At 38.7% G+C, this 14530-nt stretch overlaps 1 protein-coding gene across 1 annotated transcript; it reads left to right on the forward strand.

Annotated features, from left to right (window-relative positions):
• Window positions 1–11510: 11510 nt before the first annotated feature.
• On the forward strand, window positions 11511–13765 carry CXCL10 (C-X-C motif chemokine ligand 10). The gene is made up of 4 exons (XM_030313651.1): window positions 11511–11626; window positions 12135–12261; window positions 12480–12569; window positions 13025–13765. Exons 1-4 carry the CDS (start codon window positions 11566–11568, stop codon window positions 13041–13043), a joined length of 297 nt encoding a protein of 98 aa, XP_030169511.1. The 5' UTR covers window positions 11511–11565; the 3' UTR covers window positions 13044–13765.
• The last annotated feature ends 765 nt before the right edge of the window (window positions 13766–14530 follow it).

Below are 14530 nucleotides of genomic sequence, written 5' to 3' on the forward strand. Positions count from 1 at the left end.
CAAGTATCAACCAATAAATGAATGGATAAAGAAAATGTTGGGTGTGTGTGTTTGTGTGTGCATATGTGTGTGTGTGTGTGTGTGTGTGTGTGTGTACACCCATTTCCACTATTTCCAATAATATGGATGGAACTAGAGAGTATAATACTAAGCAAAATAAGTCAGAGAAAGACAAATAGTGTACAATTTCACTTGTATGTGGAATTTAAGAAATAAAAAAAAACTAGCATAGGAAAAAAGACAAATTAAGAAACAGACTCAGCTACAGAGAACAAACTCATGGTTACCAGAGGAGAGGTGGGTAGGGAGATGGGTGAAATAGGTGATAGGGATTACAGAGTATATTAATCACGATGAGCACTGAGTAATATATAGAACTGTTGAATTACCATATTGTACTGAAATATAACACTATGCTAACTATACAGGAATTAAAATTAAAAACTTAAAAAAATTAAGTGAATAAAAGTACTTTGAAGTATATACACACTATCTAATTGTTTACTAGCTAACATTCATGTGTATCTGTATGTTTACATGAATAACCTATATGTACAATACCATCTTTCAGTTTAATATTAAATCCAGTCTAAGATCCATCTTAAACTTTTTCTCTGAGTGTTCAATTACTGAGGCACCCAAAGTAACTACAAAGATTTGCTTTAGCCATTTAGAGAAAACGGAAATCAGAAATCAAAATCGAGAACAATACTCTCTGTAAAGAGGTAGCATAACAGAGCTGTTAAGAACATGGACTTTAGAGTTAGAATTACTGGGTTAAATGAGTCATTATTTAAAGAATAACTGAGTCAATAATCATAAAGCACTTCAAACATAGCCTGACCCACAGTTTTTGCTATGTAATGTTTAACTAAATAAAAAATATTAAATAAAAAATATTTTCTCATCAATAAGAGATACTTGGTCCACTTCATATGTAATGTGCCTCAAACTCTCTTTACTTTTGCTAAACAGAGAGCATCTTATCTGAGAACTTAGATCCTAACAAAAGTGAAATTATCACCACATACTTTTTTGTTTGTTTGATGTTGGAACTGTTCAAAGCCTCTTCCATTCATGTCAGACATTTCTCTGAAAATTTTGGCATTTTTACTCACAGTCTAATTTTTAATTCTGCACAAACAGCTATGGGAGGTCCCCTTCTGTCCCTGTCTCTCATAAGCCTCTCCCTCCTCATCAGACGAAAGTCTCTTTGCTGGGTGAAAGTCTTCTGGGTTCTATCAGTTCCTGCCTCATTTCTCTCCCTTTTGTCTTTCCAGTTTCCCACAAATCCCCTGACTTACTGACTGGAAAGCTTATCCCTGGAACAGACTGACCTGGGATTCAGCACTCCAGCAATCTTGGCCTGCCTCAAGCAACTCAGACACAGTTCTGATGACAAAATTCCTACATTTGAGGTTCCAAGTTTTACGTGTGCCCAGTTTGCAGATATAGGCTTTATCTTGGTGTCTATGCCAAGTTTTAAACCTGTATGTACCAGCTAAACTAGTTTAATCCTAGGATGGAAGTTTTGCCTTTCCCTGGCTTATCTGAAGATTGTTGTAGCTTAGCTGACTATGAAAAGACCTCCCCAGATATTTCCCTAGATTCCAAGTATTCACCTAAACAGATTTCCCACTGCAGTGTAATGCCTGTATTTTGAACAGCATTTCATCTTGGATCCCCTGTTGCCAATCACGTGCAAAGAACATAATCAGACTGTTCTATCAGTTGGGTACTGAACTTCCACTGTTAGGCCCAACATGTTACATTATATGGGTATCATCTGCCTCCTACTGATGTTGTCTGCTATGAATAATCTGCCAAGTGCTACCGAATACTAAGAAACCAGTTTTTGCCCCTATTTGCCCAGTTAAAATTATGCTAAGTTGTTATTACTGCTACTAATTGAATACCTTTTTTCCCCTTTGCTTTGCATTTGACAATGTCTTAGAGCTGTATCAATGTCAAGTCAACCTGTTTCAACCTGTTCTCCCACCAAGGTCTCTCTATTCATGAACCCTTTTAAAAGTTTTCTTCAAAAAGGAAATCCTTTGGTTTTTTGCAATAACCTTATTACAGCTATTAATCATTTTCCTATGCCAGTCTAGATGTTGTCTTATAATGTTTCATTCAGGGACTTTCCTGTAATACACAAAAACTGTTTACTAACACTAACAAAAATCAGACTATGTTTACTAACACTAATCAGATATCCAAATGAGTAATGTTTTCTGTCAAAATAGTTACATGTTGGAGACTATTCACTTATTCTAATGATGTTACAAGTGTTCAAAACATGTCTGGATTTAATTTTTTTTTTAACATTATTTTTGAGAAGACAGAGAGAGAGACAGAGCATAAGTGGGGGAGGGGCAGAGAAAGAGAGGGAGACACAGAATCTGAAGCAGGCTCCCGGCTCTGAGTTCTCAGCACAGAGACGGGGCTCAAACCTACCGACCACGAGACCATAACCGAGCCAAAGTCAGATGCTTACCCCATATCTGGAATTCTTTAAAACTTGCCAGTTCCATAACTTTGACCTTGTCCAAGAAGAGCAAACCTATTACTTACAGTATTTGATAAAAAGACAATGCTTGGCTGAACTATTTCCAAAAATTGGATTTACCTACAAAGGATGAAAAATTGCTATTACTGAAGAATTTTTAAAATTTTCTTACTCTCAGGGGAGCAGGCAAGATGGTGGAACAGCATGGAAGTTTTTTGTGTGTCTTGTGTCCATGATATACAGCCAGACCAACACACCTAGAAAACTGATTGGAGGATTAACACAACCTGAACCACAGAATTCAGCAGGTACACGGCACAAAGAGGTGAATTTGGGGAGTGAAAAGCTGCAGAGGGTAGGGAGCTGCTTTTGTGGGCAGAGAGAGGATGGAGACTGGGGAGGAGATGAGAACATGGGAAAAGCACCCCTCCCCAAAAGCAGCTGGAGAGAAAGTGGAAAATTGGAAACAGCTGCAGGGACTAAACTAAAAAGGAAGAAAGGAGAGGGTTTAAATGCCATTAAAACTGTAAACAAGGGGAGCACAAAGTCTGCAACCCTGCAGCTCGATACCTGGCGGTGCTCTGGTGGGAAGGGCGAATCCCCAGGAACAGAGTGGGGGCCAGGAGGTTCTCCAGCCACACAGGGAAAAGCAGCTCCACTGCTGGAAGGACATTTGGTGGAAACTGTTGAAGCCACCTGGTCCCAGCAGACCCCAGAAAACGGCCACATTCACTGGTGCTGGAACAAGGTCGTTAAGAGTGAAGCCTGGTGCCAGATATGTGTTGTAATTTTCCATAATCCCTGAAACGCTGCTGCTACACTATCTCGTGAACTTTTTCTGGGGCGGCTGGCATTTGGCCGCAGTCTGGGGCACCAGCAGCAGCAGGGTCCAGCAAGCGTTCCTGGGAGCATCTGACATTCGGCCATTGCTCATTTGGCCATTGGTTGATGAGACCCTCTTGCAGAGAGGCGGAACAGGTCAAAGCTGCAGTCCTTCACAAGGGGCCAGGGAAAACAGCCACATCTGAGACAAAACTCGGGCAAGAGGTACTGCCTGGGGCCTGGTCACGGAGAGTGAAAACGTGGGGAGTGGACGAAAGCTGAAGACAGAAGACGGGTGCACGATTACTAATCTGGGAGAACAGACTGGGTAGCTGGGTGGCACCATTTTCACCACTCCCGCGCATACACACCTACAAGCGCAGCAACAATCCACCCCAGGAGGCTAGCAGCGCCATCTAGTGGAAAGCAGAGCCATTACACCGAGCCCCGCCCAACTGGGCCAACTTGGCTCTTCAGGAACACAAGTCTCACCGCCGGCTTAGTTTATGGACTATAAAGCACTACATCGACTGACTTCTAGAGGAAAATGAAGTAATTTCAGTCCTACTTCAATCTGTTAGCAGGTCTATCTATTCAATTTTTTTCTTTTTTTTTTTCTCTTCTACACTTTTCTTTTTCTTGAATACAGAAAGAGAAAAAATTCATTTTTATTTTCAATTATTATTAAAAGTATTTTTCTTTTTATCACTATATTTTTTACTTTTCTGTAAACTTTTTCAAATTCTATTCTACTTCCATCATTTCACTTTAGTCTACTTCAGTGTATTCACCTTTTCAAATTTTCAAACAATTTCCTTTTTCTGCTTTTCGTTTCTTTTCTTTTTCTCAAATGCAGAAAGAGAAAAGCTTAATTTTTACTTTCAATTTCTATTAAAAATATTTTTCTTTAATTTTTTCACTATATTTTTTGCTTTTATGTAAATTTTTTCAAATTCTATTTTACTTCCATCATTTTATTTTAGTCTACTACAGTGTATTCACTTTTTCAAATTTTCAAACGATTTCCTTTTTCTTTTCTTGCCCCCCCTTTTTTCTTCTCTAATCTGTCAAACCACTTTCAAACACCCAGACCAAAACACACCTAAGATATAGCATCATTTATTCGATTTGTGTGTGTTTTTAATTTTTTTAATTTTTTTATTTCTATTTTTCTACCTCATTAATTCCTTTTCTCCCTTCAAAATGACAAAACAAAGGAATTCACCCCAAAAGAAAGAGCACAAAGAAACAACAGCCAGGGATTTAACCAACACAGATACACACAAGATGTCTGAACCAGAATTTAGAATCACGATAATAAGAATACCAGCTGGAGTCAGAAATAGATTAGAATCCCTTTCTGCAGAGATAAAAGAAGTAAAAAATGGCCAGAACAAAATTAAAAATGTTGTAACTGAGCTTCAATCACGGACAGATGCCGCGGCAGCAAGGATGGATGAGGCAGAACAGAGAATCAGCAACACAGAGGACAAACTTATAGAGAATAATGAAGCAGAAAAAAAGAGGGAGATTAAGGCCAAAAGAGCACGATGTAAGAATTAGAGAAATCAGTGACTCATAAAAAAGGAACATCAGAATCATAGGGGTCCCAGAAGAGGAAAACTTTACTAACCTGGGGAAAGACACAGACATCAAAATCCAGGAAGCAAAGAGGACCCCCATGAGATTCAACAAAACCAACCATCAGCAAGGCATATCATAGTCAAATTCACAAAATACTCAGGCAAGGAGAGAATCATGAAAGCAGCAAGGGACAAAAAGTCCCTAACCTAAAGGGAAGACAGATCAGGTTTGCAGCAGACCCATCCACAGAAAGTTGGCAGGCCAGAAAGGAGTGGCAGGATATATTCAGTGTGCTGAATCAGAAAAATATGCAGCCAAGAATTCTTTATCCAGCAATGCTGTCATTCAAAATAGAAGGAGAGAGAAAAAGTTTCCCAGACAAAAATTAAAGGAGTTTGTGACCACTAAACCAGCCCTGCAATAAATTTTAAGGGGGACTGAGAGGAGAAAATATGGGGGGGGGGGAATATATATATATATATATCTCAAAAGCAACAAAGATTAGAAAGGACCAGAGAACACCGCCAGAAACTCCAACTTTACAAGCATCATGGCAATAAATTCGTATCTTTCAGTACTCACTCTAAATGTCAATGGGCTCAATGCTCCAATCAAAAGATATAAGGTAACAGAATGGGTAAGAAAACAAGATCCATCTATATGCTGTTTACAAGAGACCCACTTTAGACCTAAAGACACCTTCAGATTGAAAGTAAGGGAATGGAGAACCAACCATCTATCATGCTAATGGTCAACAAAAGAAAACCAGAGTAGCCATACTTATATCAGACAATCTAGACTTTAAAATAAAGACTGTATCAAGAGATGCAGAAGGGCATTATATCATAATCAAGGGGTCTATCCACCAAGAAGACCTAACAATTGTGAACATTTATGTGCCAAATGTGAAAGCACCCAAATACATAAATCAATTAATCACAAACATAAATAAACTCATCGATAGTAATACCATAATAGTAGAAGACTTCAACACCCCACTCACAGCAATGGACAGATCATCTAATCAAAAAATCAACAAGGAAACAATGGCTTTGAATGACACACTGGACCAGATGGACTTAACAGATATATTCAGAACATTTCATCCTAAAGCAGCAGAATATACATTCTTCTCCAGTGAACATGGAACGTTCTCCAGAACACACCATATACTGGGACACAAATCAGCCCTAAGTAAATACAAAAAGATCGAGCTCATACTGTGCATATTTTCAGACCACAACGCTATGAAACTCAAAATCAACCACAAGAAAAAATTTGGAAAGATAACAAATACTTGGAGACTGAAGAACATCTTACTAAAGAAAGAATGGGCTAACCAAGAAGTTAAAGAGGAAATTAAAAAGTATATGGAAGTCAAAGAAAATGATAACACCACAACCCAAAACCTCTGGGACACAGCAAAGGCGGTCATAAGAGGAAAGTATACAGCAATCCAGGCCTTCCTAAAGAAGGAAGAAAGATCTCAGATACACAACCTAACCTTACACCTTATGGAGCTGGAAAAAGACCAGCAAATAAAACCCAAAACCAGCAGAAGACAGGAAATAATAAAAATTAGGGCAGAAATTAATGCTATTGAAACAACAACAACAACAAAAAAAAAAACAGTAGAACAGATCAATGAAACCAGAAGCTGGTTCTTTGAAAGAATTAACAAAATTGATAAACCACTAGCCAGTTTGATCAAAAATAAAAAGGAAAGGACCCAAATAAATAAAATCATGAATGAAAGAGCACAAGCAACACAGCAGAAATGAAAACAATAAGAGAATATTATGAGCAACTATATGCCAATAAAATGGGCAATCTGTAAGAAATGGACAAATTCCTAGAAACAAATACACTACCAAAACTGAAACAGGAAGAAATAGAAAATTTGAACACACCCATAACCAGTAAGGAAATTGAATTAGTAATCAAAAATCTGCCAAAAAAGCAAGAGTCCAGGGACACATGGCTTTCCGGGGAATTCTACCAAACATTTAAGGAAGAGTTAACACCTATTCTCTTGAAGCTGTTCCAAAATATAGAAATGGAAGGAAAACTTCCAAACTCTTTCTATGAAGCCAGCATTACCTTGATTCCAAAACCAGACAGAGACCCCACTAAAAAGGAGAACTACAGACCAATTTCCCTGATTAACATGGATGTAAAAATCCTCAGTAAGATATTAACCAACCGGCTCCAACAATACATTAAAAAATTATTCACCATGACCAAGTGGGATTTATACCTGGGATGCAGGGCTGGTTTAATATCCACAAAACAATTGATGTGATTCATCACATCACTGAAAGAAAGGACAAGAACCATATGATCCTCTCAATAGATGCAGAGAAAGCATTTGACAAAATACAGCATCCTTTCTTGATAAAAACCCTCAAGAAAGCAGGGATAGAAGGAGCATACCTCAAGATCATAAAAGCCATATATGAACAACCCAATGCTAATATCAGCCTCAATGGAGAAAAACTGAGAGCTTTCCCCCTAAGGTCAGGAACAAGACAGGATGTCCACTCTCACCACTGTTCTTCAACATAGTATTGGAAGTCTTAGCCTCTGCAATCAGACAACACAAAGAAATAAAAGGCATCCAAATTGGCCAGGAGGAGGTCCAACTTTCACTCTTCGCAGATGACATGATACTCTATATGGAAAACCCAAAAGATTCCACCAAAAAACTGCTAGAATTGATTCATGAATTCAGCAAAGTTTCAGGATATAAAATCAACACACAGAAATTGGCTGCATTCCTATACACCAACAATGAAGCAACAGAAAGAGAAATCAAGGAATCGATTCCATTTACAGTTGCACAAAAAACCATAAAATACCTAGGAATAAATCTAACCAAAGAGGTGAAAAATCTATACACTGAAAACTATAGAAACCTCATGAAAGAAACTGAAGAAGACACAAAAAAATGGAAAAAGATTCCATGCTCCTGGATAGGAAGAACAAATATTGTTAAAATGTCAATACTACCCAAAGCGATCTACATATTCAATGCAATTCCTATCAAAATAACACCAGCATTCTTCACAGAGCTAGAACAATTAATCCTAAAATTTGTATGGAACCATAAAAGACCCTGAATAGCCAAAGCAATCTTGAAAAAGAAAACCAAAGCAGGAGGCATCACAATCCTGGACTTCAAGCTATACTACAATGCTGCAATCATCAACACAGTATGGTGCTGGCACAAGAACAGACACTCAGATCAATGGAACAGCATAGTGAGTCCAGAAATGGACCCACAAACCTATGGCCAACTAATCTTTGACAAAGCAGGAAAGAAGATCCAATGGAATAAAGACAGTCTCTTCAGCAAATGGTGCTGGGAAAACTGGACAGCGACATGCAGAAGAATGAACCTGGACCACTTTCTTACACCATACACAAAAATAACTCAAAATGGATGAAAGACCTAAATGTAAGACAGGAAGCCATCAAAATCCTCAAGGAGAAAGCAGGCAAAAACCTCTTTGATCTTGGCTGCATCAACTTCCTACTCAACACGTTTCCGGAGGCAAGGGAAACAAAAGCAAAAATGAACTACTGGGACCTCATCAAAATAAAAAGCTTCTGCACAGTGAAGGAAACAATCAGCAAAACTAAAAGGCAACCGACAGAATGGGAGAAGATAGCTGCAAACGACACATCAGATAAAGGGTTAGTATCCAAAATCTATAAAGAACTTATCAAACTCAACACCCAAAAAACAAACAATCCAGTGAAGAAATGGACAAAAGACATGAATAGACACTTCTCCAAAGAAGACATCCAGATGTCTGACACATGAAAAAATGCTCAAATCACTCATCATCAGGGAAATACAAATCAGAACCACAATGAGATACCACCTTACACCTGTCAGAATGGCTCACATTAACAACTCAGGCAACAACAGACATTGGCGAGGATTTGGAGAAAGATAATCTCTTTTGCACTGTTAGTGGGAATGCAAGCTGGTGCAGCTGCTCTGGAAAACAGTATGGAGGTTCCTCAAAAAACTAAAAGTAGAACGACACTATGACTCAGCAATTGCACTACTAGTCATTTATCAATGGGATACAGGTGTGCTGGTTTGAAGGGACACATGCACCCCCATGTTTATAGCAGCACTATCAACAATAGCCAAAGTATGGAAAGAACCCAAATGTCCATCGATGGATGAATGGATAAAGATGTGGTATATATATACAATGGAGTATTACTCAGCAATCAAAAAGAATGAAATCTTGGAGCGCCTGGGTGGCTCCATCGGTTGAGCGTCCGACTTCAGCCCAGGTCATGATCTCGCGGTCCGTGAGTTCAAGCCCCGCGTTGGGCTCCGTGCCGACAGCTCGGAGCCTGGAGCCCGCTTCGGATTCTGTGCCTTCCTCTCTCTCTGCCCCTCCCCCCTCACGCTCTGTCTCACTCTGTTTCTCAAAAATGAATAAATGTCAAAAACAAATTAAAAAAAAAAAGAATGAAATCTTGCCATTTGCAACTAGGTGGATGAAACTGGAGGGTATTATGCTAAGTGAAATTAGTCAGAGAAAGAAAAAATCATATGACTTCACTCATATGAGGACTTTAAGAGACAAAACAGATGAACATAAGAGAAGGGAAACAAAAATAATATAAAAACAGGGAGGGAGACAAAACAGAAGAGACTTATAAATAGGAAGAACAAACTGAGGGTTACTGGAGGGGTTGTGGGAGGGGGGATGAGCTAAATGGGTAAGAGGCACTAAGGAATCTACTCCTGAAATCATTATTGCACTATATGCTAACTAATTTGGATGTACATTTTAAGAAATAAAAAATTAAATTAAAAAAATAAAAAAATAAAAAATATTTTAAAAATTTTAAAAATTAAAAAAAATTTTTTTCTTACCCTCTGAAAGTAATTACAGAAATGTAAGATAAATGCTGAGAAAAAGCATTATAGGTATACTAAACAGATGACAACCTTTGTGTGACCTAACACAATTATCTCATCCCTAAGGTTCTTTTTCCATATACAAAATGAAAATAACTTTCCTATTTTCTTACAAGTTATTGTAAAAACAGGGGCGCCTGGGTAGCTCAGTCGGTTAAGTGTCTGACTTCGGCTCAGGTCATGATCTCGCAGTTTGTGGGTTCAAGCCCCATGTTGGGCAATGTGCTGACTGCCCAGAGCCTGGAGCCTGCCTCAGATTCTGTGTCACTCTCTCTCTCTCTGCTCCTCCCCCACTCTCACTCTGTCTCTCTGTCTCTCCAAGATAAATGAACATAAAAAATTTTTAGAAACAAGCTATTGTAAAAATAAAAAAAAAATGACATCTCTGAAACTCATGAAGTGAATATATCCATATTCACGCCTTACTGCTGCAAATTAAGATAGATTCAAAACACAGTATTAAGACATACTCATTTTAAAACTGTATTCCTCAGCCATAGAAAAGAATAAAATCTTACCATTTGCAATGGAGTGGAATAGAGGAAGGTAGTATTATACTAAACAAAATAAATCAAAAAAGACAAATACAGTAAGATTTCACTCATGTGGAATTTAAGAAACAAATGAGGGGTGCCTGGGTGGCTCAGGTCATGATCTCGTGATTCTTGAGTTTGAGCCCCACATAGGGCTGTCTACTGTCAGCATAGAGCCCACTTCAGCTCCTCTGTACCCACCCCCCCCCCCCCAAAAACAACCAACATTTAAAAAAATGAACACAGGAGGGGGAAAAAAGGGCAAACCAAGAAACAGACTCTTAACTACAGAGAACTGATGGTTATTGGAGGGCAAGGGGGGAGTGGTGGTGGAAAATAGGTGATGGTTATTAAAAAGGACACTCGTGGTGAGCACCAGGTATTATATGCAAGTGATAAATCACTAAATTCTACATCTGAAACTAATATTACACTGTATGTTAACTGGAATTTAAATAAAAACTTGAAAAAAAAAACCCGTAGGCAGGATTCTGACTTGAAGATTAAGTTGACATCTTTATTTTGCAGGAGGCAAAACATGAGAATCAAAGTTTCATTTAAAAAGTTTCATTAGGGGCGCCTGGGTGGCTCAGTTGGTTAAGCGGCCGACTTCGGCTCAGGTCATGATCTCGCGGTCTGCGAGTTCAAGCCCCGCGTCAGGCTCTGTGCTGACAGCTCAGAGCCTGAAGCCTGTTTCCGATTCTGTGTCTCCTTCTCTCTGACCCTCCCCCATTCATGCTCTATCTCTCTCTGTCTCAAAAATAAACAAACGTTAAAAAAAATTTTTTTTTTAAAAAATAAAAAGTTTCATTAAATTTTTTTCATTAAAAATAACCACATATGCAATGAAGTTCTGTTTTTCAAGAAATACTTCATGTTTTAGAAAGTGAAACCTAACTCACTCTTAGTGAAAAATGGGGGTGGAGGGAAATTCCGTAACTCTGAACCACAATAAATACTAATAATACCTTTGATTCTGCAACATGGGACTTCCCCAAGAAACAGGCATCAGGTTTTGCTTAGTCAACTAGAATGTTATCCAATCAGAGTTAGAGAGGGAAAGTGCCTTTACAAATAAATACTGCATCCCAACCCCACGTTTTCTGAGACACTCAACTGCTTAGACATTCTGAGCCTACCACAGAGGAACCTCTAGTCACAGCACCATGAACCAACGAGCTGTTCTTATTTTCTGTCTTATCTTTCTGACTCTGAGTGGAATTCAAGGTAAGGAACATGAAAGGATATTTAATTTCTAAGGTCAGAAATAGGACTGCGTAGAAGTTCTATAATTACAGGAATAGCATATTTGCAAAAAGTTTTACAGCCTGCCTATAAATGAAGGCCAAATGAGCAGAGATTCTCTCTGGTCACAGGTCAGAAAGGCAAATGGAATAAAAGGATGGGGGAACAGAAGAGTAAGAGGATAGACAGAGAAAATGTAAGGGAATGAGGACAGAGAGGATGAGACAGATACTTCTTAAGTAACTCACTTAATTAACCAAAAGAACTGGGCTCAGAGGTAAGTCTACAATTCACAAGTTGCAATTCCATTCTTTCAGATAATCAACTAATCAATCATTCAGAGCTGTATTATAATGGGATCATTCCCTCTCAGATTACCTCAAATAACATGGGGATATAGGTTCTGCTAAGTAGTAGCCAATCCACACTAAACGACTAAAACGAAAACTGCACTAACCTCCCCTACTGTACTTGTCTTTTTTCCCCACAGGAATACCTCTCTCTAGAACACCACGCTGTACCTGTATCAAGATTAGTGAACTATCTGTAAATCTAAGGTCCTTAGAAAAACTTGAAGTGATTCCTGCAAGTCACTTTTGTCCACGTGTTGAAATCATGTGAGTAAATGCCTTCTGAAAGTCACTTCTCTAGTTGTAATCATATATTAAATATGTATGATCACAAAATCAATAAATGCTTTGTATGATTCTAAGACTTCTACATAGCAAAGGGAAACATCTAGAGTGAAACGTAAACATCTGGCTTAAAAACTGTATATTACACCTGTTTTATTGGCCCAACATCATTCTAAATATTTTCCCTCTTACTTCTACAGTGCTACAATGAAAAAGAATGGGGAGAAAACATGCCTGAATCCAGAGTCTAAGACCATCAAGAATTTAGTGAAAGCAATTAGCAAGGAAAGGTAGGTTTGCTGTTATTTGCAGAATTTCTCTTTAAGAAATGTCAATTTGGGGAAGTCAGAAATATTTGCAGTGAGCTTTCCTGTGGGATCCCTTGGCTTAAAAGTGTGTTTACCACCATGCCTGCCACTACCTGTATTTATTTTTATACTGAGATTGCCATCGTCTGTGGTATCAAAAGTTAGCTACCTACCTAGAAGTGTCAATAGGTCATTTTAACCTTGAGGCAGAGCTAGAACTATCCAAGCAAAGCTACCAAATTTTCCCCAAGCCTCTCCTGTCCCTAAAAAAGCAGCTCTTGCAATCCACAATGACTATGTAGCATCAGGAAAGCTCACCAAACACTTTGCCTGGGAACTTGCGAGTTACCTATGAACTCAGAATGTTCTAAGCAGAACCCAGGCTGAAGCCAGAGTTGAGCATATCACACTTTTACACCCCCTTTCTCTTCCTACAGGTCTAAAAGATCTCCTTGAACACAGAAGCATAATCACCGTACTGACAAAGATGGACCAGAAAGAGACTACCTCTGCCATCATTTCCCTACATACTTGTCAAGCCCTAATTGTCCCTGGATTGCAGTTCTCCTAAAAGGTGACCAACCACTGTCACCAAATAAGCTGCTACTACTCCTTGAGGGAGGTGAATGGTTCATTACCCTGAGCTGTTTAGTACGAACTCTGCTCTGGCACTGTAAGCTAAAGGTGCTACATTTTTAGTGAATGTACCAGGTCCTAGCCCTGCTACTAACACTTTCCTCACCTTTCATATCTTCTAAAGGTTATTAAAGATATTCCCACCTCTGGGTTTATCAAAGTTCTCAGAACTTAAAAAAAACAAATAGCCATAATACAATCTGCTTTTTTAAGAAAGATCTTTACTCCATGGGATTCTACTGCTATCCTCCCAAGGGGCCCATATTCTTCCAGTGGTTATATATACACAATTCCAAATACATAAAAGAACCTAAAAATGTCTGAAAATGTATGTGAAAATACTATTATTTAATGAAAACTGCACAAAGTTGAGTTCTCAGATGTACATATGTCTTATATTGTTTTCGGTGTGTATGGAATAACTTGTGTAATGAAGTACTAAACATGAATGAATAAAAAATTTTAAGTCTAGATATATACTATGCATGTTATGTAAGGCATACACTGGATGTTTTTCAAAATAAAAATGCTGTACTCCTTTAGCAGTAATTTTTTTGAGAGAGTATGTGTGCAAGTGAGTGAGGGGCAGAGAAAGTGAGAGAATCCCAAGAGGGGCAGAGGGAGGGGGGGTGGGGGAGGGAGGGAGGTGAGGAAGAGGGGCACAAGCTCATGAACCATGAGATCATGACCTGAACCAAAGTCAGATGCTTAACGACTGAGCCACCCAGACACCCTCCCTCGGCAACATTAAAAAAGATTATACAATTGTTAACAAATCAAAAAGGTATTAAAATAATAACTAATATATATTTCATAAAAGAATCCCACAGTAGAAGACAAATGACTTTGAGAATTACCATATTCCTTCCAACTGCAGTCTGCTGAAAGACCCATCATACAAGATTCCTTCAGGACTGATGTGGCATAACAGACTTTGCCTGAGCTTCAGACCCTTATAGGGAGAGATCTATGTGATATCTCCACCTGAATATCCTACAGAAATATCAAACTCTAAAATATCTCAAATTTTCTTCTTCCCCAGATCTAGTTCTCTGCCTCTTTTAAATGTCCTAGTTTAACAGCAATATCATCCATTCAGTTCCCCGAACCAGAAACCTGGAAGTAATTCTACATTCCTCTCTCACCTCCCACATCCAATTAATCACTAAGGAGGTATTTACAATGCATTTAGTCAGCAAATTAATTGTATCTAGAATATATAAAAAGAGGGGCGCCTGGGTGGCGCAGTCGGTTAAGCGTCCGACTTCAGCCAGGTCACGATCTCGCGGTCCGTGAGTTCGAGCCCC

This window comes from Lynx canadensis, chromosome B1 (assembly GCF_007474595.2).
Source record: "Lynx canadensis isolate LIC74 chromosome B1, mLynCan4.pri.v2, whole genome shotgun sequence".
NCBI classification, from domain to species: Eukaryota; Metazoa; Chordata; class Mammalia; order Carnivora; family Felidae; genus Lynx; species Lynx canadensis.